Source organism: Stegostoma tigrinum, chromosome 18 (assembly GCF_030684315.1).
Source record: "Stegostoma tigrinum isolate sSteTig4 chromosome 18, sSteTig4.hap1, whole genome shotgun sequence".
NCBI lineage: Eukaryota > Metazoa > Chordata > Chondrichthyes > Orectolobiformes > Stegostomatidae > Stegostoma > Stegostoma tigrinum.
The window spans coordinates 7,050,136-7,073,729 of record NC_081371.1 but is presented as its reverse complement, the minus strand read 5'-3'; the positions used below and the strand labels follow the sequence as shown (position 1 = coordinate 7,073,729).

Genomic DNA, 23,594 nt, shown 5'->3' with positions numbered 1-23,594 from the left:
GGTCACCATTTTGCTGATATTTTGGGGTCCACGACCTGGCATCTCAGGATTTCTCTATTTTACAATTTTGTGTCTATTCACTAACACAGTTATTTCTGTTGCAAAGTGCATTCCTTCCATTGCATGAAATATTGCTGGATCAAATCCCAAGGGCAGAATTTTTTTCTTTTATCTAAATTTATTCACGGAACACGAGTGTTGCTGGCTCAGTCAATGTAATTGCCCAACCTGAGCTATCCTGGAGATGTCAGCAATGAGCTGCTCCCTGAACCACTGCAGCCCCAAATGATATTGCTACACCTGCAGTGATGTTCAGGAAGGAGGTCCCAGATTCTAACCCAGTGAGAATGAAGGAGTGGCAAAATAGATCCAAGTCAGGATGGTGCGTGGCTTGGAGGAGAACTGGCAGATGATGGTGTTCCCGTGACTCTGCTGCCTTCTGGGTGTAAGAAGCTACTGGTTTAAGAAAAGCTGGTTGACAAACAAAAGCCTTTTGTGAGATGCAGCAGTTCATTCTCGAGATGTTACGTACTCCAGTCAACGGTGGGCTGGTGACGGAGGGAGTGAATATTTCACTCTTTGGAGGACGTGGGGTGCTTTATCCAGCATGGTGCTGAGCTCCTTGAGCTGTTCTTTGGAGCTTTATTCATCTAGTGATGTAGACAGTAATCCATCAGGCTCTTGGATCACGCATATGAACACACATCACTTCCAGCAAATACAAATGAGCTGATCGTCCTATATTGGTTGTTGGTGTAGCTACTGGCATACTCCGAATTGTTCAGCAAGTGTTGCCCAATCACAAAATCACAGCCAACATTTTGTTTTGGGCTTGCACAGTCTTTAAAACGAACAGTCCAAGACACGCACCGAGTTCATTAACCAGTCATTTGGACACAGCTCTTTTACGCTTGCTCGAAGCTATTTTCACATTTGCTTGCATGGGCCCACTCTCTGCAAAGGAGAGGTGTGCGGCTAAACCTTCACATGCCTGATATTCATTTCCCGAACTGGGCCAATGTCCCAGTTATTGAGGAGGCCTCGGTATGTGGCCACCTCCGCTTTCACACTGAACCTGTTGGTGGGGGCTGGCAATCACAAAAAGTTTCTGCAGCAGGGACACAGTGAAGACAGGGCACTCAAGAACACCATGCAAAAGATATCGGCAGGACCAGGCAGGTAGGATGGGGTATCGGAGGGTCAAGAAATGACCCAAATCATGATTCCCAGATTAAAATCTGGGTTGCGTCACGGCCATATTTGGTGGAAGGCACCCCTAGAGCTGTTAAATTCAGATCGAGGCGTCCTTCCCTTGAACAGAAGTAAATTCAGGACTCCTAGAATGGAAAACAACCAGGAAATTCTAAGACTGTGCAGTGCTCTGTTCCATTGGGAGACCAAGAGTACCTGAGAAGTACAGGGTGCTGGCAAACAGTACCAATAAAGCTAATTGAAATATGCCTCATTTCAGATCCTAAAAGAGTCAAATCACATGAAAACCCGCTAGATAGTCATCAACAAGCCTGGCAATGTTGTTGAACAGCCCAGAGCACCCAATTATCACTTGAATTAAGCTGTTAACTTGATGCAAACTGGTGTTACTTTCCATTACAGTTCAGACACAATAAACAGATCACCCACCAGATAAATACTGAATAACAGAGTCATCATAGGCTGGAGAGCCACACAGTGGGATCCAAAGGAAGAATAATGTCCCCCTGAGCACAAGACCCAATTCCACCATCAAACTTTGAACATGACTCCTCTCATTCAGTATTTTGTGGCGAGATCAGAGGAGAAAGCCTGATGGGATGCAACAGCACACCAGAGATAAAGACTTCATTCATTCTAACGGGAATAAGAGTCGGCCATTGAACTCCTCAAAAGCTTATTCTGCTATTTTTTTTAAAAATGTGGCTGATCTGTACCTCAACTACATTTAACTGCCCTAGATGCATATCCATTGATACTTTTACCTCACAAAAATCTATTGAAGCTCATTGGAGAATTTCCATTTACCAATATATTTTTGGAAGGGGGATTAAGTTCCAGTCTTGTATTTTTCTTATGGCTAAACTGGTACCTTCTTTGCTGCAGATGATCTATGGGGATCCAGAATGTTTTACTTCCTCCTCCTGTGTGAAGGCAGTGCAAGTAACAGTTTGTTAAACATCTTCCCGTTATAAAGGATAAACTAGAGAAGCTTTCCCCCTCTGTCTGTTGTTCTAACACTCAGCAAAAAAATCAATAAAACGGCTGCTGATAAACTCTCATAAATAATTTGAGCAGTAGCCGCCTAGAGGTGAAATATAAGATTCTTGAAAGGGCTTCACAAGGCAATAAAGTCTTAATCTGATCATATCTTGCACAACCAAAGATTATCCAAAAGCAATCTGCTTCCAAATAAGCTTTTTTGAAATGCTATTATTGCTGTCAAGTAGGAAATGCAACTGTCAATTTGGACACAGCAAGCTCCCACAAATCACTCATCCTCCTCCAGTGGTCCCCGACATCACAGATACCAATCTTCCTCAATATCAGTTCACTTCACATAATAGCAAGAAACGGTTGGAGACATTGGATACTGCAAAGGCTATGGGCCCCGACAACCTTCCGGCAATAGTCCTGAAGACTTGTGCTCCAGAGCTTGCTGCCCCCCTAGCCAAGCTGTTCCAGTACAGTTACAACACTGGTATCTACCTGGCAATGTGCAGAATTGGCCAGGTATGTCCTGTACATAAAAAGCAGGACAAATCCAACTCAGCCAATTTACCATGCCCCCACCCCAGCAGTTTGCCCTTGATCATCAGTAAAGTGATGGAACAGGTCATCAACTATGCTATCGAGCAGCAACTGCTCAGCAATAACCTGCTCAGTGACGCCCAGTTTGGGTTCCACCAGGGCCACTCAGCTCCTGATCTCATTACAGCCTTGGTTCAAGCATGGACAAAAGAGCTGAATTCCAGAGGTGATGAGACTGACAGTCATTGACATCAAGGTCACATTTGAGTGTGACATCAAGGAGCCATAGCAAAACTGGAATCAATGGGTATCAGTGGGCAAAGTCTCCACTGACTGGAGTCATAACTGACACAAAAGGAAGATGGTTGCGGTTGTTGGAGGCCAGTAATCTTAGCTCCAGGATATCTCTGCAAGAGTTTGTCAAGGAAGTGTCCCAGGTCCAACTGTCTTCAGTTGCTTCAATGACACTCCCTCCATCAAGAGTTCAGACATGGAGTTGTTTACTGATAACAGCAGAATTTCCAGCTCCATTCATGATTCCTTAGTTATTGAAGCTGTCGATGTCCAAATACGACAGGACCTGGATAATTTCCAGGTTTGGACTGACAAGTGGCAAGTAATATTTATGTCAGGTAGAGTAAATCAGTGACCATCTCCAGTAAGAGACAATCTAACCATTCAGCCTTGACGTTCTATGGTGTTACCATCACTGAACCCCCCACCATCCACCTTCTTGGAGAGTGGGGTGGTTTGGGAGGGCTGTGGTGTTACCATTGACCAGCATCTGAAACGGACCAGTCGTATAAACTTAGTGGCTATCAGAGTAGGTCAGAGGCTAGGAATACTCTGGTGTGTAACTCACCTCCTGGCTCCCCAAAGCCTGCCCACCACCAACAAAGCACAAATCAGGAGTGTGATGGAATACTCCCAACTTGCACGGATGGGTGCAGCTCCAATGACACCGACGAAGTAACACCACCCCATGGCAAAGTTGTTCATTTGACTGGCCACAAACATCCACTCGCTCCACTACCGACGCTCACTAGCAACAGTGTACCATTTACAAGATGCACAGCACGAGTTCACCAAGGCTGCTCCAACATCACCTCCTAAACCCAGAACCACTTCCATCTTAGTGACTAGGGCTACAGATACATGGGAACACCATCATCTACAAGTTCTCCTCCAAGCCACACGCCATCCTAGCATAGAAACGTATCACCATTACTTCACGATTCACTTGCTAACAGTACTGTGGGTCAACCCAAGGCAGGAGGGCTGCAGCGGTTCAAGATAGCAGCTCACCACCACCTTCTCAAGGGCAACTAGGGATGGGCAACAAATGCTGGCCCAGCCAGGGCCACCCACTTCCCATGAATGAAATAAAAACGCAGCACATAATAACAAATAATATTTCTTTTTGTGTCGCATGTTTATTGAAGAATAAATAAACAGCCAGAACTCCAGAGATAACCCTCACTCATATTTAGTGCCGAGTGCTAAGGAAAGACAGGGCCTCTATTTAAATTTTCATGTGATGGAAGGAATGTCCAACAATACAGCACTCCCTCATTGTGCAGGAATGTCAGTCTGGATTATTCTGCTCAAGTTAAGCAGTGCAGCTTGAACCAACTCAGTCATCTGAGTGAGGGAGTGCTATTAACTGTAAGTGCTCAGTCATTGATACATTCCAATCAGAGGTATTTGATACAGTAAGAATCATGGAATAATGCAAGAAGGTGCAGTTGAACTAGAAAATATTTACATATTGAATGGTGCTGTTGATTAAAGGGTGTATGCACAGTCTGCTAGTTTATCTCATAGAATCCCTACAGTATGGGAAGCAGGCTATTCAGCCCATCATGTCCACACTGACCCTCCGAAGAGCTCCCCATCCAGACCCACACCCCTACCTTTCCCTGCAGCCCCCCATTTCCCATGGCTAGCCCACACACTATGGGCAATTTAGCACAGCCAATCCACCATAGCTGCTCACCTTTGGACGGTGGAAGGAAACTGGAGCGCCCAGAGGAAACCCATGACAGACACGGGGCAATGTGCCAACTCCACAACAGACAGTTGCCCAAGAGTGGAATTGAACCTGGGTCTCTGGTACTGTGAGGCAGCAGAGCTATCCACTGAGCCACCACACCATCCTTGTGAAAGGGAGGCAGGACAGGTTTTAATTTAGGTATAGTGCAAAAACAGTGGCCCAGAAGCCTTTTAGGGTATTAACACTGAAAGATTCTCATTGCAGTTCTCCCACTCTCTAACCCCCAACCACCTCCCTGGGGTTCAGAGTACTGGTGTCATCCTCCCTTCCTACTTACAGGACGAACTCTCCCTCCTTGAAGTGGTAGGGTGGACGCACTTATCCAAATGCTTGCCATATTTGCCTGGCCACAGAATGGAGTCCCTGGTCTTGCGCTTACCTCTTGCGGCAGCTCCAACTTGGACCGGTCATTGGGCTCCTTGGACTGCAAGCCCATCAAGTACGGAACGGGAGCGTCGAGGAAGTGCAGCAGGGAGGCCGGGAGAATGGGAACGTAGACATGCTGCCACTGGAAGGGGAAGAGGAGCGTGGTGATTCCTTCAGCTACTGTCATCAGCCGCTGGTAATCTGAAAGCGGATAGTTATCGGTGTTTATTTCTTGGTGGGAAGCACAGGAGAGGAAGGTTTCAAATTTTCAACAAAAAGTCAACGCAAATCATTATCCCACCAAATGCTTAGTCTTTTTACAACAGTTTGTTGTCAAAGCACCAGCCTCTATGCTGAACTACTTCAGATAACAGCAGTTTGCAACCTGTTTGAACACGTTTCACAAATTGATGTCAATACGTTTGATTAGGCAGGAAAAGACTTTCAGGAACTTACCAAGTTTTATTGTAAATCTATAGATTACCAGTTTCCACATTTTCCATCTGGACACTGTCGAGAAGGCAAAACTCCCCAGTAGGAAAGAACCCAGCTTGCTTTCTTCTTTACACCCAATGAACAAATCACAAACAAGAACCAAAAGAACTGCAGAGGCTGTAAGTCAGGAACAAAAACGAAGCTGCCGGAAAAGCTCAGCAAATCTGGCAGCATCTGTGAAGGAGAAAACAGAGTAACTGAGGATCTAGTGACTGAGGGTTCTGAGGAAGGGTCACTGGACCTGAAAACGTTAACTGTATACTCCTTCACAGATGCTGCCAGACCTGCTGAGCTTTTCCAGTAACTTTGCTTTTTTTCCAAATTACAAACAAGCATGACCTTAACAATAAATACTAAAAATCAAGGCAGCAACCAGCTCTTTTTAACTTTTCTAGATTTGTTATGTTACGTGCCCAGAGCTGGAAGGACTTGAACTCAGGCCTTCTGATCTAGAGGTAGAGATACTACCACTTGGCCACAAGCCTCTTTATACTAGCACCTTACATAAAAACACAGCACACCATAAAACAAATGAAATTCTTTTGAAACACCTTTTTTATTTGGTTGGCCTTGATATGGGTTATTGTATTTATCATATGACTGAAATAGATCACATTAACAGCAGCAATAAAAGTAGCTTGCATGACTTTGAAAATATTTTATAGTTAGTAGATTTATTAGTTTTATTTAACACTTTGGGACCATAAAGCCCCGGGTGTAAAGACAGCCGTAGAATGGAGCAATCCTCAGGTCATATTTTGGGGTCCCTAGATAATTTTTCTTCAGAGGAAATGGTAGGTACCATCATCAACATTAAAGTATTACATTTTAAGGTTAATTTCAGTTGTCAAGAACAATCTGAATTATATACAGCCTCTTTAACATTGCAAAATAACTCAAAGGCCTTTACTCAGAAGAAGAATTCAAACAGAATTCCCAGAGTCTATTTCCTGAAGGGTCCAGACCTAAAACGTCAGCTTCTTGCACCTCTGATGCTGCCTGGCCTGCTGTGTTCATCCAGCTCTACACCTCGTTATCCCACAATCCAAAAATGTGCAGGCTAAGTGGATTGGCCATGCTAAATTGCCCCGTAGCATCCAGGAATAAGCAGGTTAGGTTTGGAGAAAAGTCAGAGTTACACAGATAGGGTGTGGGAATGGGATGCTCTTCCAAAGGTCGACGTGGACTCCACGGGCCAAACAACTTGCTTCTGCACTGTAGGGATTCTATGATACAATGAATTTCAGAAAAGCGCTACATGATCAGATATCAGGATAGGTGACCAAAACCTTGGTGGAAGAGTGTCAGTAATGAGGAGTTAAATTGAGAACAGAGAATAGAGATGCCGAGGAGAATTCTAGAAATTGGAGCCTTGGCAGCTGAAGGCAATATTACAAATGGTACAGCATTGGAAAGCAGGGATTGGCAAGAATTAGTGGATTGGAGAGACCTTGGAGGGTTGTAGAACTGGAGGGCAAACTCACATATGCAGGGCTAGACCCAGCTGGGAAGTGAGGTGACAGTGCTGGGTGCCCTGAATACAGGGATGAGAGTTCTAGAACTGAGGCATTACCAGGCAAGGATCCAGTGGAAGTCATCAGGAAGATACGTGAATGGTATTTGATCTAAGTTAGGACAGCAGCAGGAGAGATTTGAATGAGTTCAGGTTTAAGGAGGGTGGAAGATGAGAAGTTGACAACAACGCACTGGAATAGTCAAGCCCAGAGTTAACAATGGCATTCAGCTACCAAAACTAGGGGGTATATATGTAAGGGGAGAGGAGAAAAATTTAAAAGGGACGTGAAAGGCAACTTTTTCACACAGATGGTGGTTTGCATGTGGAATGACCTGCCAGAGGAAGAGTCAGATGCGGGTACAGTTACAACATTTAAAAGACATTTAGACAGGTGCATGAATAGGAAAGGTTTTAGGGGGATATGGGCCAGATGTGGCTAGTTTAGTTTGCAAAACTTGATTGGCATGGATAAGTTGGACCAAGGGTCTGTTTCTGTGTATACCTCTATAACAATGACTCCATAGATAAAACAAGGAATTGCAGATGCTGAGAAATCTGAAAGCAAAACCAGAAAGTTACTGGAGAAACTCAGCAGGTCTGGCAGCACCTATGGAGGGAAAGCAAAGTCAATGTTTCGATTCTAGTTCTGAAAAAGGGTCACTTAAGATTGGTCAACTGTCCATTCATGCATATTTTTCTGAACACCTATATTTGTGTTCAGCTGTACCATGGGAATTTTATTGGGGTATGTACTTCAGTGCACTTCTTTCTCCTCATACAGTCTTCTTCAACTCCTCTGTCACCCTTCCCTCTGCTGGGGAACAGCCACATGGGTTTTTCATTTTCCCCAACTCTGCGCTGGCTCTTTGGCCTGTGGGCATCGAATTTTGGAATTTAAAACAAGCACGTTTGAGGTGTTGCAGGTGTAACCTCTACACAATTGGAGATATTTATTTTTGGGGTATACGTGGAAATTCAATTCCCAGTTCGGGTTGTAAGGATATTTTCCTGTTACTTGGGTGAGGCAGGACCATATCATTGGAAGTTGACCAGGCAGTTTGGATATACTCCTGACTGCACATCATATCGGGCCACTTAAAGGATTGACCAAGGCTATGGACCTGAAATTAATTACACATCTTGGGTGATAATTTTAATTCACTGCCTCAAATTGCTTGGGCCAAGTGACTGTGCTGTGTCAAATGGTTAATCTTACAATTACCTCACAAACATCCATAGAATCCCTGCAGTGCAGAAAGAGGCCATTTGGTGTTTTGGTTGGTTGGCTCACTGAGCTGGTTCATTATGGTTCCACAGACATTTCATTACCGTCCTTGTCCATGTGGATACAGATGAGGGAGTATTGGTCATGTCTTTTGTAGCCAGTTGGTGTTCATGTAACCTTGTTGTTAATTTCCTTCCTGTTTGCCCCTCACAATGCACATCCCTGTAACCCTGCATTTCCCATGGCTAATCTTCACACATCCCTGGATACTACATGCAACTTACATGGCTAATCCACCAAACCTGCACATCTTTGGGCCGTGAGGAAACCCACACAGACACGGGGAGAATGTGCAAACTCCACATAGACAGTCGCCTGAGGCTGGAATCGAACCCAGGTCCCTGGTGCTGTGAGCTAACAGTGTTACCCACTGAGCTACTGTGCTTGTTTCAACTTATTGTAAAATGCCAGGAATACAACTTGACAAAAGTGCTGACTATCATTAGGAATGAAGACAACAGCAAAAGAGGCAATAAATCCAGGCTTCAGCAGTCCCACTCAGCCCAACCCCATTTCAATTCTTGCAGGTATCGTTGATCCAAGTGGGTTATTATTTAGTTCGAGTGCTTGAACTATGCCTGTCACAGTGTTGTGAATTATTTCACAATCCCCTCAACACTGGTTCAGGAATGCAAACAGCATTGACTATAAGCTGCACGTACGTCGAGAGCCTGAGAGCATGCTCAGTTACTAAGGAGATAGCCCCAGTATGCTCTAGAGTCCCTGTTGCCACAGTGACTAGGCTGCTTTGTTCTATGCCTATAATATTACGAAGCTGCCGTGTGACACTTTCACTGACGGCTAATGCTTGATCCAAACGGTCTCGGAATTCAGACTTCTCATTTCAAGTTATTCATCAAACATTCAAAATGTTTTCAGTTTAAATTTAAACTAGAGTTGGTGGAGTTTGTACGTGGAAACCTCCTTTTTATTCCCTGCTCTATCCAAAATCCATTTTCTCCCGTAAATTCTCAACGGAGTGTGTTTTCACATATACATTCCCACCATTGTCAAGTCCACTCCCTATAAGATTCTGCCTGACCTTTGTGTCTCGGCTCAGAGAGCAGGACCTGCCATTCAAAGAGCCTAACACTACTCAGTACTTTCAGTTGCTCAATGATGAGACATAAGCTGCACCAACTTGTCACCTGCTGTTTTCTTTTGTCATTTTCTTGCCCCACGATTGCAGAGGGCAGTTATTGCAATCCTTGCTTGTTAAACCTAGCTGACAGTGATCAACTGCTGTTGAGGCCACCTTCCTGTGAAATGGGACAACGAATGTTTCCGAATCGCTTAGCCTGTTTGGCACAACTCAAATTGCCCAAAGCAACGAGGCAGATTAAATAACACGGCTGTTCTGCGATGACAAGCTCAGCAATCACTTTGCAAAGGCCCTGCAAATAGCAAAGAGAAGAATGACCACTTCATTTGCTTCTCTGAGCACTAATTGAGAAGAAAATGTTGGTCAGACACCAGAGAATGTGCAAGAGATGGGTGATATGCTGACATGCTTGTCCCACTTCCCTGGAATGATCCAATGTGATCATGCAACAGAAATGTAACATGACCTGTTAGATCAATATTAATGGATTCACAACAGATGTCTGTCACTAGAACAGCTTTAATCAATTCTTACAAACAACGTGGCAATTCTACACATCAGTGTATGGAATCAGATGTCCTTGGAAAACACTGTTGTTTAGTCCTGGGAATCTGATTTCTCCAGATCAAGACATTTATACACAAATGATTGCTGAGCAAATGAGGAAACATTCATCATTTTGTCCTGGCCAGCACAGGAACTACAGAACCTTTCCATCATTACGATTTTCCTGTCTTGCATTCTTCAACCCATCGATCACTGTCCTGTATGTCCTCTCTCAAAGTTAGGACTTGGTAACTTGTTTGTCCTTGCAGATGACTTGACCAATACGCACACAGGCTAATCGGGTCACTCGTTCACACAGTCTGCACAGAATTGACGGGCTGAATGGCCATCTGAGCTGTACGGTCTGACAATATGGAGCATTTATGGAGCAGCACCTTCCACAGCCCAAAGCCTTTTAACAACACAGAACTAATTTGCAGTCACAGTTGTAAAGAAGGAAATTCTGCAGCCAGTTTGAACACAGCAAGGTCCCATGAGCAATCTATTTTACTCAAGATATTCCTTGGGAGATACAGAAGTCGACCAGGTTCAAATGGTGCTACTGGATCTTTTAGATCCACCTAACAGGTTGGAGGGGCCTGGGTTGATTGTGTTGTCTGAGACTCCATGCCTCTCCCGGGATAACCCTCCTTCAGTGCCCTGCTCTGTCAGTTTGGTCTTTGTCCTTGAGTCTCTGGAGTGAGACCTGAACCAATAGCATCCCAACTGAGAGACAAGAGTGCTCCCCACAACTGACATCCTTTTTCACTGGTAAGAAACTGAATTAAGAAAGCACCGCTGGCAGTGCAGAGGATATTGAGCCAGAATGATTGCATCCTCAGGTCCAATGCAAAGGTACAGAACAGATTTCAGGCCAGCAATCCGAGTGCATCACCAGAAGTGCTGTTTATTAGGGGTGACTTTAAGACCTGTCTTCCTCTCACAGCTGTTCAACTAAATGGTAAAGATCCCATTGCATTATTTACAAGTAAACACAGAAAATAGGTGCAGGAGTAGGCCATTCAGCCCTTCGAGCCAGCACAGTCATTCAATATGGTCATGGAATTTCATGTATCCCATTCCTGCTTTCTCTCCATACCCCTCAATCCCTTTGACCGCAAGAGCCACGTCTAGCTCCCTCTTCAATATAGCTAATGATCCAGCTCCAACAGCTTCCTGTAAAAGAGAATCCCACAGGTTCACACCCATCTGAGAGAAGAAATTCTCCCTCATCTCAGTCCTGAATGGCTTACCCTCCGTTCTTAGGCTGTGACCTCTCATTCTGGATTCCCCTAATATTCCTCCTGCATCTAGCCTGTCCAGTCCCATCAGGATTTTATATGTTTCTGTGAGATCCACCCCACATATTCTTATAAATTCCAGTCAGTACAAGCCCAGTTGATCCACTCAGTTTTCATAAAGAACAGGATGTTCTTCCTGTTCTCAGCTAACATTCCTGTCTCTAACAACGCCACCAATAAGAATTGACTCACAACAACTCGCATTGCTATAGCACCTTTACCATCATAAAATGTTTCAATGACCTGAACAGGAATGCCGTCAGATAAAACTGATGCACAGACCTGGAAGGAAATAATAGGCCCAGTGACCAAAATGCTTAAAAGAATAAAGGCAAAATATTTCAGATGCTGCAAATCTAAAACAAATACAATGAATGCTGGAGAAACGCAGCAGGTTTGGTAGCATCTACAGAGAGAGGAACAAAGTTAACACTCAGAACTGAAAGATTTTTCTGAAGCAGTGTCACACCAGATTCAAAATTTTAAGCATTGGGTCTCTTTCCACAGATATTGCTAGGCCTATTGAGCGTCTCTAGCATTCTGTGTTTGCTTGATTAAAGAGGTTAGTTTTAAATTGACTTCTTGTTTGTGGATTTTTGCTGTAGAAGCGTAAGCTGACATGGGGGCTTGGTTGAAATAAAATAGTGATTGCAACCTATTGGACTTGAAATTTCTCCACAGATACAAGGCCTTTCACTGTTATTTGTACTCAAGGTTCTTATTAACTTACATTATACACAGAGGCCTCCTGGATGGAACCATTTGTCCTGGAGTCCGAAAAGAGAGTTGAATACATATTTGCAATCTCAGGAAAGGTCTCAAAAGTGCCTGCACTCCCTACCGCAGAGAAATCACCTTTTCTACACCATTCAAAATTTCTCCAGTTCCTGTTTTAATCCAAGGTCGTTCTGATTGACCTAGGTCAAAGCTAAATTTTTTTGTTGAGTTGTTTATGGGATCACTGGCTAGGCCAGCGTTATTTGCCCATCCTTCATGGAGCAAGTGGTGAGCTGCCATTTTGAAAACTGCAATTCTTGGCTTGTAGAAACACACACAACGCTGTTATGAAGGGATTCCAGGATCTGACCCAATGCACCCCATGCTCAGTGCACTGACCAATAAATGCAAGAGTAAAAAATGTCTTCTCGTTTATCCTGTCTAGCTGCAACTCCGCTTTCAAGGAACTGTGTACCTGTTTGTAAATCTTGAGCACTGTTAGAGCTGCACTCATCGACGCAATTAGAGAGCATTCTATCACACTACTGGCATGTGCTTTGTAAATGGCAGATGGGCTACGTTACAATCTCACCCATTCCTGGAATTAATCTGGAACTGCCTGAACCACCAGCAGTTGGCTCTGTCAGTGGCACACTTGCCTCTGAGTCACAAGGTTGTAGAATCAGACCCCACTCCAGAGCTTGAGAAACCAAGGCGCTCCAGTGCAATCCTGATAGAGTGCTGCAATGTTGGAAGTCTGACCTTCAGACGAGACGTTAAACAGAAACGCCACTCGTCCTCTCAGATGGAGATCCCATTGGCATTATTTGAAATAAGAATGGGGGGAAGTTACATCTGATGTGCTGAGTGATATTTATCCCTTAATTGACCTCTCAGATTATCTGATCATTATCATATTTGAGAGCTTGGTGCTGGTTGCTGCATTATAACAGAGAAGGCACATCTAAAGGACTTGACTGGCTTACATACTTCGAGACATCCAGCAATCATGGAAAATGCTAAGCCAAATGAAAACCTCTCTTCCATTCTACAATCACTTCACATCAAACCTTCACACAGCAAAGAGGGGAGTGATTTCCATAGTGTCTGGATGGAAAAATTGAGCCTAGAGGGGCAGAAATTCCAATGTAACAAGGAGCAGAGACATTGATATTTGCATGAGTCACTCGCACAGGGAGCTGAAGAGCTAGAACTCAATAAACACACAATTCCCTTCAAGAGCACAAATTGCTCAGGCAGCCCCAGGGCTTGAAGAAGCACCATGCTTGAAATGCATTAGCTTTGCACAAACAGCTGCAACACAACATAAATGCAGAAAGGGGCAGCTTTAAATAAAAAGTTCCCCGCTGCAGGATAAAAGCGAGTACTAGGCCATTCCACAGTTTTAAAGTCCCCAGGAGCTGCCCAGATATACAGTCATTGTGAAGTCAACCAACTGTTTTTGAGAAATTTAAGGTCACACATTGCACAGTGAGTACCAACTACTTAGTTTCAATACCCACCAGAAGAGAGGGATGAAGTAAAACACTGGCTGAAGCCAAGAAGCTGTTCCAGAATATTCTGGAAGGCAACGAATAAGACAAAAGAAAAAGCAAAGTGAACTTCAAACTGACCCATCCAGCCTACCCCACACAGTTGTACATCACAATGTATATAGACTCCATATAGATTTATCCCATCTCAAGGTAGAGGTAAACAGTCAAATAAAATCTTTGAGGGAAATATCTGGGTGACCTCTTATTAATGCCCCCTTATTAAAGTCAAAGCAAATTACTGCAGACTGAGCTAAAGAGTCACAGAGTTATACAGCACAGGAGCGGACCTCTCGGTCCAACTCGTCCATGCCAACCAGATACCTAAAATATATCTAGTCCCGTTTGCCAGTATTTGGCCCATATTCCTCGAAACACTCCTTCTTCATGTGCCCACCCAGATGCCTTTTAAATGTCGTACTTGAACCAACCTCCACCACTTCCTCTGACAGCAGAATATCTGGAACTAAGAATCTAACTGTGACCATGAATCCATTGTTGATTGTTGGAAGGAGTCATCAGGTTCACTAATGTCCTTTAGGGAAGGAAACTGCCATCCTTACCTGGTCTGGCCTACAATGTGACTCCACACCCACAGCAATGTGATTGATTCTGAACTGCCCCCTGGGAAATTAGGGATGGGCAATAAATGCTGCCTAGCCAACGATGCCCTCATCCCATTAATGAATAAAGAAAAAAAACACATTCCGTACACGCGCCACCCTCTGCTTGACAATGTTGCCCCCGAGGTCCCTTTTATATCTTAGCCCTCTCACCTTAAACTTGTGCCATCTAGTTTTGGACTCCCCTATCCTGGGGAAAAGACCTTGTCTATTTACTCAATCCGCACCCCTCATGATTTTATAATCCTCTCTAAGGTCAACTCTCAGCCTCTAACGCTCCAGGGAAAATAGAACACAACCTATTCAGCCTCTCCCTATAGTTCAAACCCTCCAACCCTGGAAACATCTTTGTAGATCTTTTTCGAACCCTTTCAAGTTTCACAAAATCCTTCCTATAGCAGGGAGAACAGAATTGATAATAGTATTCCAATAGTGGCCAAACCAATGCCCTGTACAGCTGCAACACAAACTCCAACTCCTGTACTAAATGCACTGACCAATAAAGGCAAGCATACCAAATGCCTTCTTCACTATCCTATCTACCTGTGACTCCACTTTCAAGGAACTCTGAACTTGGACAAGTGTTACTGGACTCCGAGGTCTCTTTGTCCAGTTAACGCTTCCTCGGACATTACTATTAAGTGAAAAAATCCTGCCCTGTTCTGCCTTTCCAAACTGTAGCATCTTACATTTATCTAAATTCAACTATCTGATCAAGATTGCATTCTGTTCTGAGGTAACGTCCTTTGCTGTCCACTAACTGCCAATTTTGGCTTCATCTGCAAACTTACGAATCTGTACTGAAAACAAAAAAACTATGCAGGAAATCACAGTGGGTCAGGGAGCATCTGTGGAGTGACAGCAAGCTCACATTTTGAGTCGAGATGATCCTTCTTGATGTCTCTATATGGATGCTGCCTGACCTGCTGTGATTTCCAGCATTTTTTGTTTTCAACAGAGAATATCTGCCGTGGGTATAACTCATTAACTCACAAGAAAACCAGAAGTAAGAGTTGACGACATGCTTGGTCAAGCCTGCTCAGCCCAATTGTGGCTAAACTTAAAAAAATCTCTGAACGTCTGCAATAACTATGGTGTATGTAATACATTATGGAAGTTCTTTATGAATATAGTTTAATATTAACTATTAAAGAACAATAAAATGCTAAATTAGCCACATACCACAGGCAACTTGAACCAAAATTACTTGGATGTGTGTGAGGTAAAGAACATAGACCCAGAATCAGACCCTTCAGCGCCTCTAGCCTATTCTACTTTTCAATTAGATCATGGTTGAACTACTCATTAAATTCAGCATCTATCAATCACGCCTGACTCTATACTATAGCCCTTAAGGCCATTGCTGATCAAAAGATACTTGACTCCCAGTCGCAACAGTTTTCCAGAGAGACCAGCAGAGACTGTTTCAGCATAACTTCAACTATGGCTAGCGTTCTAAACTCACTAGAAAATGGCTGTTCTTCATATGTCAGGGTGTTTAACAGTCAAAGACATTAGAGGTGAACCTAGTCTCATTTTAACTCAATGTACAGTGCGAGTCACCAAACAGCTAAAGGTGCCAACCCTGACTGAATTTACCCTTCTTTAGCCCTCAGTGAGGGAGTCACATTGCAGGCAGGGTCCTGAGGCAGATAAGCACTGCTTTAACGCTCACTCTGCGCAGACCAGGAATCTTGTCTGTTTGTACAGCTCAGAGATTCAAATTCTTCCTTCATGGGTTCATCTGCGGTGCCTACTTGTCTGCCTCCAATTCTATCATGTGACTTCTGAATGCGACGCTTAAATCAGCCCCCCTGTCACGCTCTCCAATCAATGGAAAAGTATCTCGGCACCATTTCAATAATGAACAGGCAAGTTTCCTCTAGACCCCTGACTAATATTTATCTCACAACCAACACTATTAAAAACAGATTATCTCCCGGCTGTTTGTCAGAACTTGCTGCATGATAATTGGCTGACATGTTCCCTTCATTACAACAGTCACAACATTGCGAAACATGCTTCACTTGTGGGAAAGCACTTTGGGTTTCTATGGTTGAGAATATAATGGAAATACATATTTATTTTCTTTACCTTCTTGCTGACAGGAAATGGTAAGACTAGAATTCAAATATACCTGAATCACAATCCTGACCCTGATAAAAGGTATTCACAGAAAAGCACAGATGAGAGGTCTGGACAGAAGATAGGGGAAGAGTATTCACAAAACCAAATACTTATGATGCTGCAAATCATTAGGCTCTGAGACACCTGTCATCTTTTTTCTGGTGCTCTGTCCTTTGTTTAGAGGCAGAGAGAAAATGGACATTACCTGGAATTCCTTCCGTAGCCCTGTCAGGAATTAGATCTAAACAAGTCATCTTGTTTTTAAAATTAACAATTGATCTAGCATTAACCACCTTTTGCCGAAGAGTTTCAAACTCTTATCATGCTGCGTGTGTGGAAGTGTTTTCTAATTTCACTCTGGGATGTTTAATGTTAATTAAATGGCACAGGGTGGCACAGTGGCTCAGTGGTTAGCACTGCTGCCTCACAGCGCCAGGGGTCCGGGTTGGATTCCGATGATTCCAGCCTTGGGTGATTGTCTGTGTGGAGTTTGCCAATTCTCCCAGTGTCTGCGCAGGTTTCCTCCAGTTTCCTCCCACAGTCCAAAGATGTGCAGGCTAGGTAGACTGGCCATACTAAATTACCCACAGTGTCCAGGGATGGGTGGGTCAGCCGTGGGAAATGCAGGGTTACAGGGATGGAGTGGACTGGGTGGGATGCTCTTTGAAGGGTCGGTGTGAACTTGATGGGCTGAATGGCCTGCTTCCACGCTGTCGTGATTCTACAAATTCCTGAGACCTCGTCTCCCCAACCATGAGAAATAATTTCTTTTTGGCTCACTTTCCGTGTCCTTTGATAGCTTGGACATTTTGATCAAATCCTTGGCTGGGCTAAGGTCCAGATAATACCCCATGTCTGTGTAGTTTAATCTCTGGAGCCAAGACACTATTCTGATAAATCAGCACAGTCTTTCCTCCAAGGCCAATATGACCCTTGTTAAGATATGGTGTATAAATCCAATCATTGTAGTCTAGGTCCAACCAGAACTTGGAGAGGTGAAGGTTATCGTCTATTCCTTTGCATTTGAGACTCCGAGATATAAAAGTAAACATTCCATGAGCATTTCACATCTTTGCCTTAGTTTTTAATGATTCACATATGTGGGCTCCAAAGTCTTTGTAGACGTCCACCCTTTCTTGTTTGTCACCATTTAGAAAATACACTATTCTATCTAGTGTATTTGTGCTCCTGAGATGCTGCTGGGCCTGCTGTGTTCATCCAGCCTCACATTTTATTATCTTGGATTCTCCAGCATCTGCAGTTCCCATTATCACTATTCTATCTCTTGTACGTCTAAATTTGATGACCTCAGGTTTTGCTGCTTTGAAGTCTATTTGCTACAGCTTTGCCCACTTATTTGCACTTATTCTAACAATATCTCTGTGCTTTTAAACTTCCATTTATATTGCTTACCTATCTTTGTGCCATCACATGCATGTTTTTACCCTATCATTTAAGTTATTTGATATTTCATAATCTACATGTCCTATGATGTTACTATATACCTCTGGAGCAGGTGGAATTTGAACCCAAGTCTCCTGGCTCAGGGGCAGGGACAATACCATTGTAGTACAACTGCCCATCATTCAAATTGTTAACAAAATAGTGAATAATAGACAGCCTGCACAAACGCTCTAGTCAGTAAGCTGTCTATCAAATGCTGCAAATTTGTCAAGTATCTAAAGTGATAATTTGAAATTCATCCTTAACCCCCTTCTGCGCAGCTCATCACTTCAGCAACTTTCTAAGATTGAGTGATGATTAAGACACACCAATTGGGAGTAGTCTCACACACTGACTTCAGCTCTAATTTGATAATCATTCTTCAAGTTAGCACTGAAATATGACGTTCACTGACCTGCCCTTCTAACCTCTATTCAATTGCTAGCTGACCCTGTCTGCAACTATTTACGTCTCCTCAGTATTTGCTTTTGCAATGTTTAAGTAGGAATAATTTTAAGCCAATAAACAAACTGCAGTGCATGATGCACTGTCTGACTTCTCCTCAGATGATGTGGCTAGAAAGGATTAATTCATTCCATCAGTGGCTGTGCACGTTCTAATTGATGGTTGGCAAGCTGCACTTATATTCATTCATAACCGGCTGGTATTGGATTACTCAGTGATCTAAACCTAGACATCACTCAATCCTGAAATGTCCCTAGGTGTGGAACTACGTTGAAGGGATTAATTATTTGTCTGGATCCTTTACATATTTATCGTGATCGTGAAATTACAGAGTTCCAACCTGGCCAACCATCAAGTTAATGCATGGCTACAGGTGTCAGAAAAAAAACCCTTAAAATGTTTTTTCTACCATGCATTATCTTGCCAGTGCACTGCCTTACCCCAAGGCTTTCTCAACCCAATGATTCAGAGATGCGTAAGAAATTCAGAGGTGCCTGACGTTTTCCCCCCTCTCCATATGATTTCTTAAATCAGGATTGTCAAGTCAACAGGTTGGAAACTACCAAAACACCTTTGTGTTGGTAATGGTCCTCCTACAGCACTGTAACATCAGTGAAATGAAAGCAAATGCCTCGCAAAATGGTGGTGGTTAGCCTCACTGATATCTCAGCAAGTTTACATACTTCAGCGTCGAGCTCCACACCCGGGCATTTCCAGTTTCAATCTTTGGATCTTCTCTCCTAATTCAAGTAGGATTAGAATTGACTTCAACACCACTGCCTTTGAAGTGAGAATCCGATTACAGTCCCCACCTACTCATCTGCACATGGAGCATGTGTAGGTTTATCACTGTTAGATGGGAAGAGTCACTTTGTCTCTGATGCTCCCCCCCATTCCCCTGTCCCATATCTTGCTGACAACCATCATGGTTTACACACGGTTGATGGGCACATGAGGGGGTGGGATAAGGCACAAAGGGGCATTCACTGCCCATGGAATTGTATCCCAACAAGGGGCCAGAGAAAATCGGTAGAAAATCTACAAAAAAGCAACAGATTACATTGTGCAACAATTTCAGCTTTCATTCCAGAACACATCCTCATTCCTTTAGTCATTGAAATTGTAGAACGTCCTGAGTCATGGTGTGTGAGGTACCTCTCATACCAGTCAAATACTATGAATGGTTTCTGAGATTCCACAGTTGCTTTGGGAATCAGCATCTCCTGCTCAGCCAGTCTAATTATTTATTTTGCACTGGATCCAGCCTGCTGTTCTGTACCTCCGCAGATATTGTAGAGATCAACTCACCAGGATGCCTGCAACAGCACTTTTCAAACTCTCAATCTCTAATCTAGAAGGACAAGGGCAACAGATGCATGGGAACACTACCCCCTGCAGGTTTGCATCCAAACTGTTCACCAGCCTAACTTGGAAACGTATCACCATTCCTTCAGCATTGATGGGCCAAAATCCTGGATCTCCCTTCTGAGCTATACTCCAAGAGCTGCAATGGTTCCACAAAGTAGATCACCACCAGCTTCTCAACAGTAAGGAAGGGTGGGCAATAAATGCAGGTCCAGCCTGTGATGCCCACATAGCATTAACTACATAGAAACATCATGTTCTGTCCTAACTAAGTAAGGCTCAACAACCTCTCTGCCCAAAAGTTTCAGCATTCAGTATCTCACCCAGTGTTTACAGCACTCTAGAAGGATGAAGAAGCTAAGAATTTTACAAATCAATTAGCAAGGAGCTGAGGTGGGGAACTGATTGGATAATGCTTCCACCCTTTGAAAGGACTTGTACGAGCAAGATAGGCTGGATAGTCTCAGTCTGTGCTGTATCAGGCTGCATTTCCGTATTAGTGGGACTTTCAAAGCCACCATCAGGTATATTAGTAGTTGTAGCAAAGTGGTAAAGTTGCTGGAACAGTAACCTGGAATCGTGGCGTACCCCATCTGGTGATATGGTTTCAAATCCCATCATAGTGGATGAGAGACACTGTATTTAATAAAAGCGTGGGATAAGAAGCTACCCTAATGGTGACCATGTAACCAGTGTCAACTGTTGTGGAAAAACAAAATCTGGTACACATGGGGAGGAAATCTGTTGTCCTTCCTTAGTCTGGCCTATATGTGATTTCAGACCGTGTGGTTGATTCTTAACTGCCCCCAGGGAATTAGGAACGCTAGCAATGAATAAATAAAGTTTAAGAGTACATTGCATCACAAAAGCTTTGTATTTGTCAAAATATACCGAAAGGCAGGCTCAACATTTTTGTCTGTGGTGGGGTAGGTGCAGGACAATGAAAATACCCCACACAGCACGACAGCATAGCAAATTTCTGGAGGCAAAAGGTTGGTGAGGCGATCCCAACATTGGTTGCTGCTCGAGTGTCACACTGAGGGAATGCTGGACTGTCAGAGGTGCTGTTTTTTGAATTAGATGATAAACTTAGAGTCTAGCCTGGCCTCTCACGAGAACACAAAAGATCCCATGGCACCTCCTTCGGCAGTTCGGGAGTTCTATCAGTGTCCTGGTCAATATTTGGACCCCAGTCAACAATGCCAAAACTGGAATAACAGATCATTGACGATTAAACAGCTCGGAGGATCTGACTGTGCATACACTGTCCGCCAGTTTGGGTCTCAAAAATAAACTCTCCAAACACAGTGTGTCGGCATAAAGCATCTTGAGACAATCAGAGGTGTGACAGATGCTATGAAAATGCCGGTGCTCTTTCTTTCAATACCAGGAATGTCATTACAAAAAAAAGTCTCAGCATAAAACAGGAGGCTCTTCCGAAAACTGCCAAATTCCTGGCCATTTTGCTGCCTTCTCGCGAATGACAACCAGGGAACCGAATCCACGAGATTTGTTAGAAATGGCAAGGTTAAAAAAAGGCAAAGCTGTACTGCTCGATACTTATATATGCATCAAGCGATTAAATTGCACTCCAATGATCTGGAAAATGTGGTTAACATCCAGTGGTGTACAATTATCAGGTGTGAGAAAAAACAGAGGTGTAACCAAAAGTAAGAATGTCACAGTATTATGACATTTTTCATATCGCAATATCTAATTATGATGGAGAGCAGATGGGACATTCAGCATTAACACTGTGCTGGAACAGACAGGGAAGCAGTTTTCTCTTCTATTCTCCTGTGTTTTCCAGCTTAGCTCCTTCAGTCGTGGTCCTGCCTCAGAGACAGAAATGTCTGGGTTCAAACTGCTCGAGCCCACAGGCTGGGCTGACACGTGGGTATAGTGCTAAAGGAGTACAGCTTTGTCAGCGGTGCTGCGTTTCACGTGAACTGCTGGCTACAGTGGTTCGGGAGCAGCTCACGTAGTACTATTCAAATATGAGCAGGGAATTCTTCCATTGAGTACCACGATGTGTTAAGTAGTGAGTTTACAGCCATGGTACCTGACGCTCTTCCACCATGGGGGCAGTGGTGGGGAGGGTGGGGTCAGGTCTGGGTCTATTGTACTCTAATTAATTGATTGCTCTAAGTAGACATCATTATTATATCACAAGTCAACCAGGATGCTCAAAGCCAAATTAGTTGGTCTGTTGTCTTCTTGACGGCTCCTGCAGACAAAGAGGAAGTAAGACTCTCGGAAAGGATAGCAAGGCGGAATAGTGGAGGTAGAAGCTGAAAGTTCACTCCCGAAGCCGAATGGCTTCTTCTTCAGGGCTCACCTCGAGATTTTGTGACGAGAAATGGCGAAGTCGGCCTTGTACAAAAACTGAGGAAAAACCTCTCATTATGATCAGAGATATTGGGAACTGGAGATGCTGGAGAATCCAAGATAACAAAGTGTGAAGCTGGATGAACACAGCAAGCCAAGCAGCATCTCAGGAACACGCTGATCCAGCCTCACACTTTGTTATCTTAAAAACTTCTCATTCTTTGGACACTGCATCTGACACCAAATTGACATAATCAATCTTGTGAATGAGCCACTATTACAAAGCATTACTGAGATCACACTTGATACGAGTCAACAATTCACACCACTAAAGAGGCAATTCATAAAATTTGCATTCTCAATGCCAAGACGTGGTGTTCCATTCCCTGCCCCTGCCTGCCCCCACCCCCCATTTCCCAAAGTCAAAAAACAGTCGCCAGCACAAAAACTTAAGTATTTTATTCTCCTTTCTTTTATTTTGGCAGTTTAGCTGACAGCTGTTCCTGGATTTATTTTGTTTTTCGCATTTTCAGCAGCTCCTCAGCTAGATACGCCTCTCTTTACTGATACATTCCCTGCCATGTCTGCGGTGTTTTATTTTCTTTCCTAAAGATGGTTTCTGAGATATACTCACAATCAGATGGGAATGTGACCATGAAATCTACTTTGACTCAGGCACAATACAAATGTGAGATACTTGAAAAGGTAAAAACAACTCTGCTCTTCAAGCAATACAGTAAATTTGCAACATCATGTCAGTTGCAGTCAGGCACGACCTGCTGTTTGAGGTCACCATCCAGGTGGCGATTGGGAAAACCCTGCTCCAATCTTTCCTTATTCCTTCTACAAAATTCAAAAACAGCTTTTGCTTCCATAATAACTGTGGCTGTTATCAGAACGGGCAGAGGAAACACATCAAGAATGACCTCCCTGAAAGTATGCAACATCTCCAGTGACTCTTGGAAATCCCTTGCCAAGACGATCCAAACTGGAGAAGAACTACGGTGGCCCAGTGGTTAGCACTGCTGCCTCATAGCGCCAGGGACCCAGGATCGATTCCATCCTCAGGTGAGTGTCTGTGTGGAGTTGATACATTCTCCCTGTGTCTGTGTGGGCTTTCTGGGGGTGCTCTGGTTTCCTTTCATAGTGCAACGATGTGCAGGTTAGGGTGGATCAGCCATGCTAAATTGCTCCATAGTATCCATTAGCCATGGGAAAGGTAGGATTACAGGGATATGGTAGGGGGTGGGCTTGAGTGGGAATCTCTTCAGAGGGTCAGTGCGTACTCGATGGGTGGAATGGCTTGCTTCCACACTCTGCATAGAAGGATCTGCGATGGTGCCAACCCTTTTGAGGATCTCCAAGCGTGGAGGCAAAGCGCGAACAGTGGAGGGAGTGTTCAAAAGACCCTCTGTTTCAGCAAGCACCGCCCACCCCTCCTGTGCATGCACATCCTGTTAGAGGAGCAAAAGTCATCCCTGGGCCTGGCGGGAGCTGCTGACGAGAAGAGGCCAGAGAGTTTACCTGGATCTACCTCAATACTGACAGAGTGTACACGTTTTTGTTT

At 43.8% G+C, this 23,594-nt stretch overlaps 1 protein-coding gene across 4 annotated transcripts in view; it reads right to left on the bottom strand.

Moving 5' to 3' along the window:
• LOC125461119 (DENN domain-containing protein 5B-like) overlaps positions 1 to 23,594 on the bottom strand; it is a 266,830-nt gene that overhangs the window by 96,206 nt on the left and 147,030 nt on the right. For all 4 annotated transcript variants that reach the window (XM_059652281.1, XM_059652279.1, XM_059652280.1 and 1 more), the window contains one exon: positions 5,175 to 5,362. In XM_059652281.1, the coding sequence (XP_059508264.1) occupies positions 5,175 to 5,362 (188 nt within the window). The remainder of the gene's footprint in view (positions 1 to 5,174; positions 5,363 to 23,594) is intronic.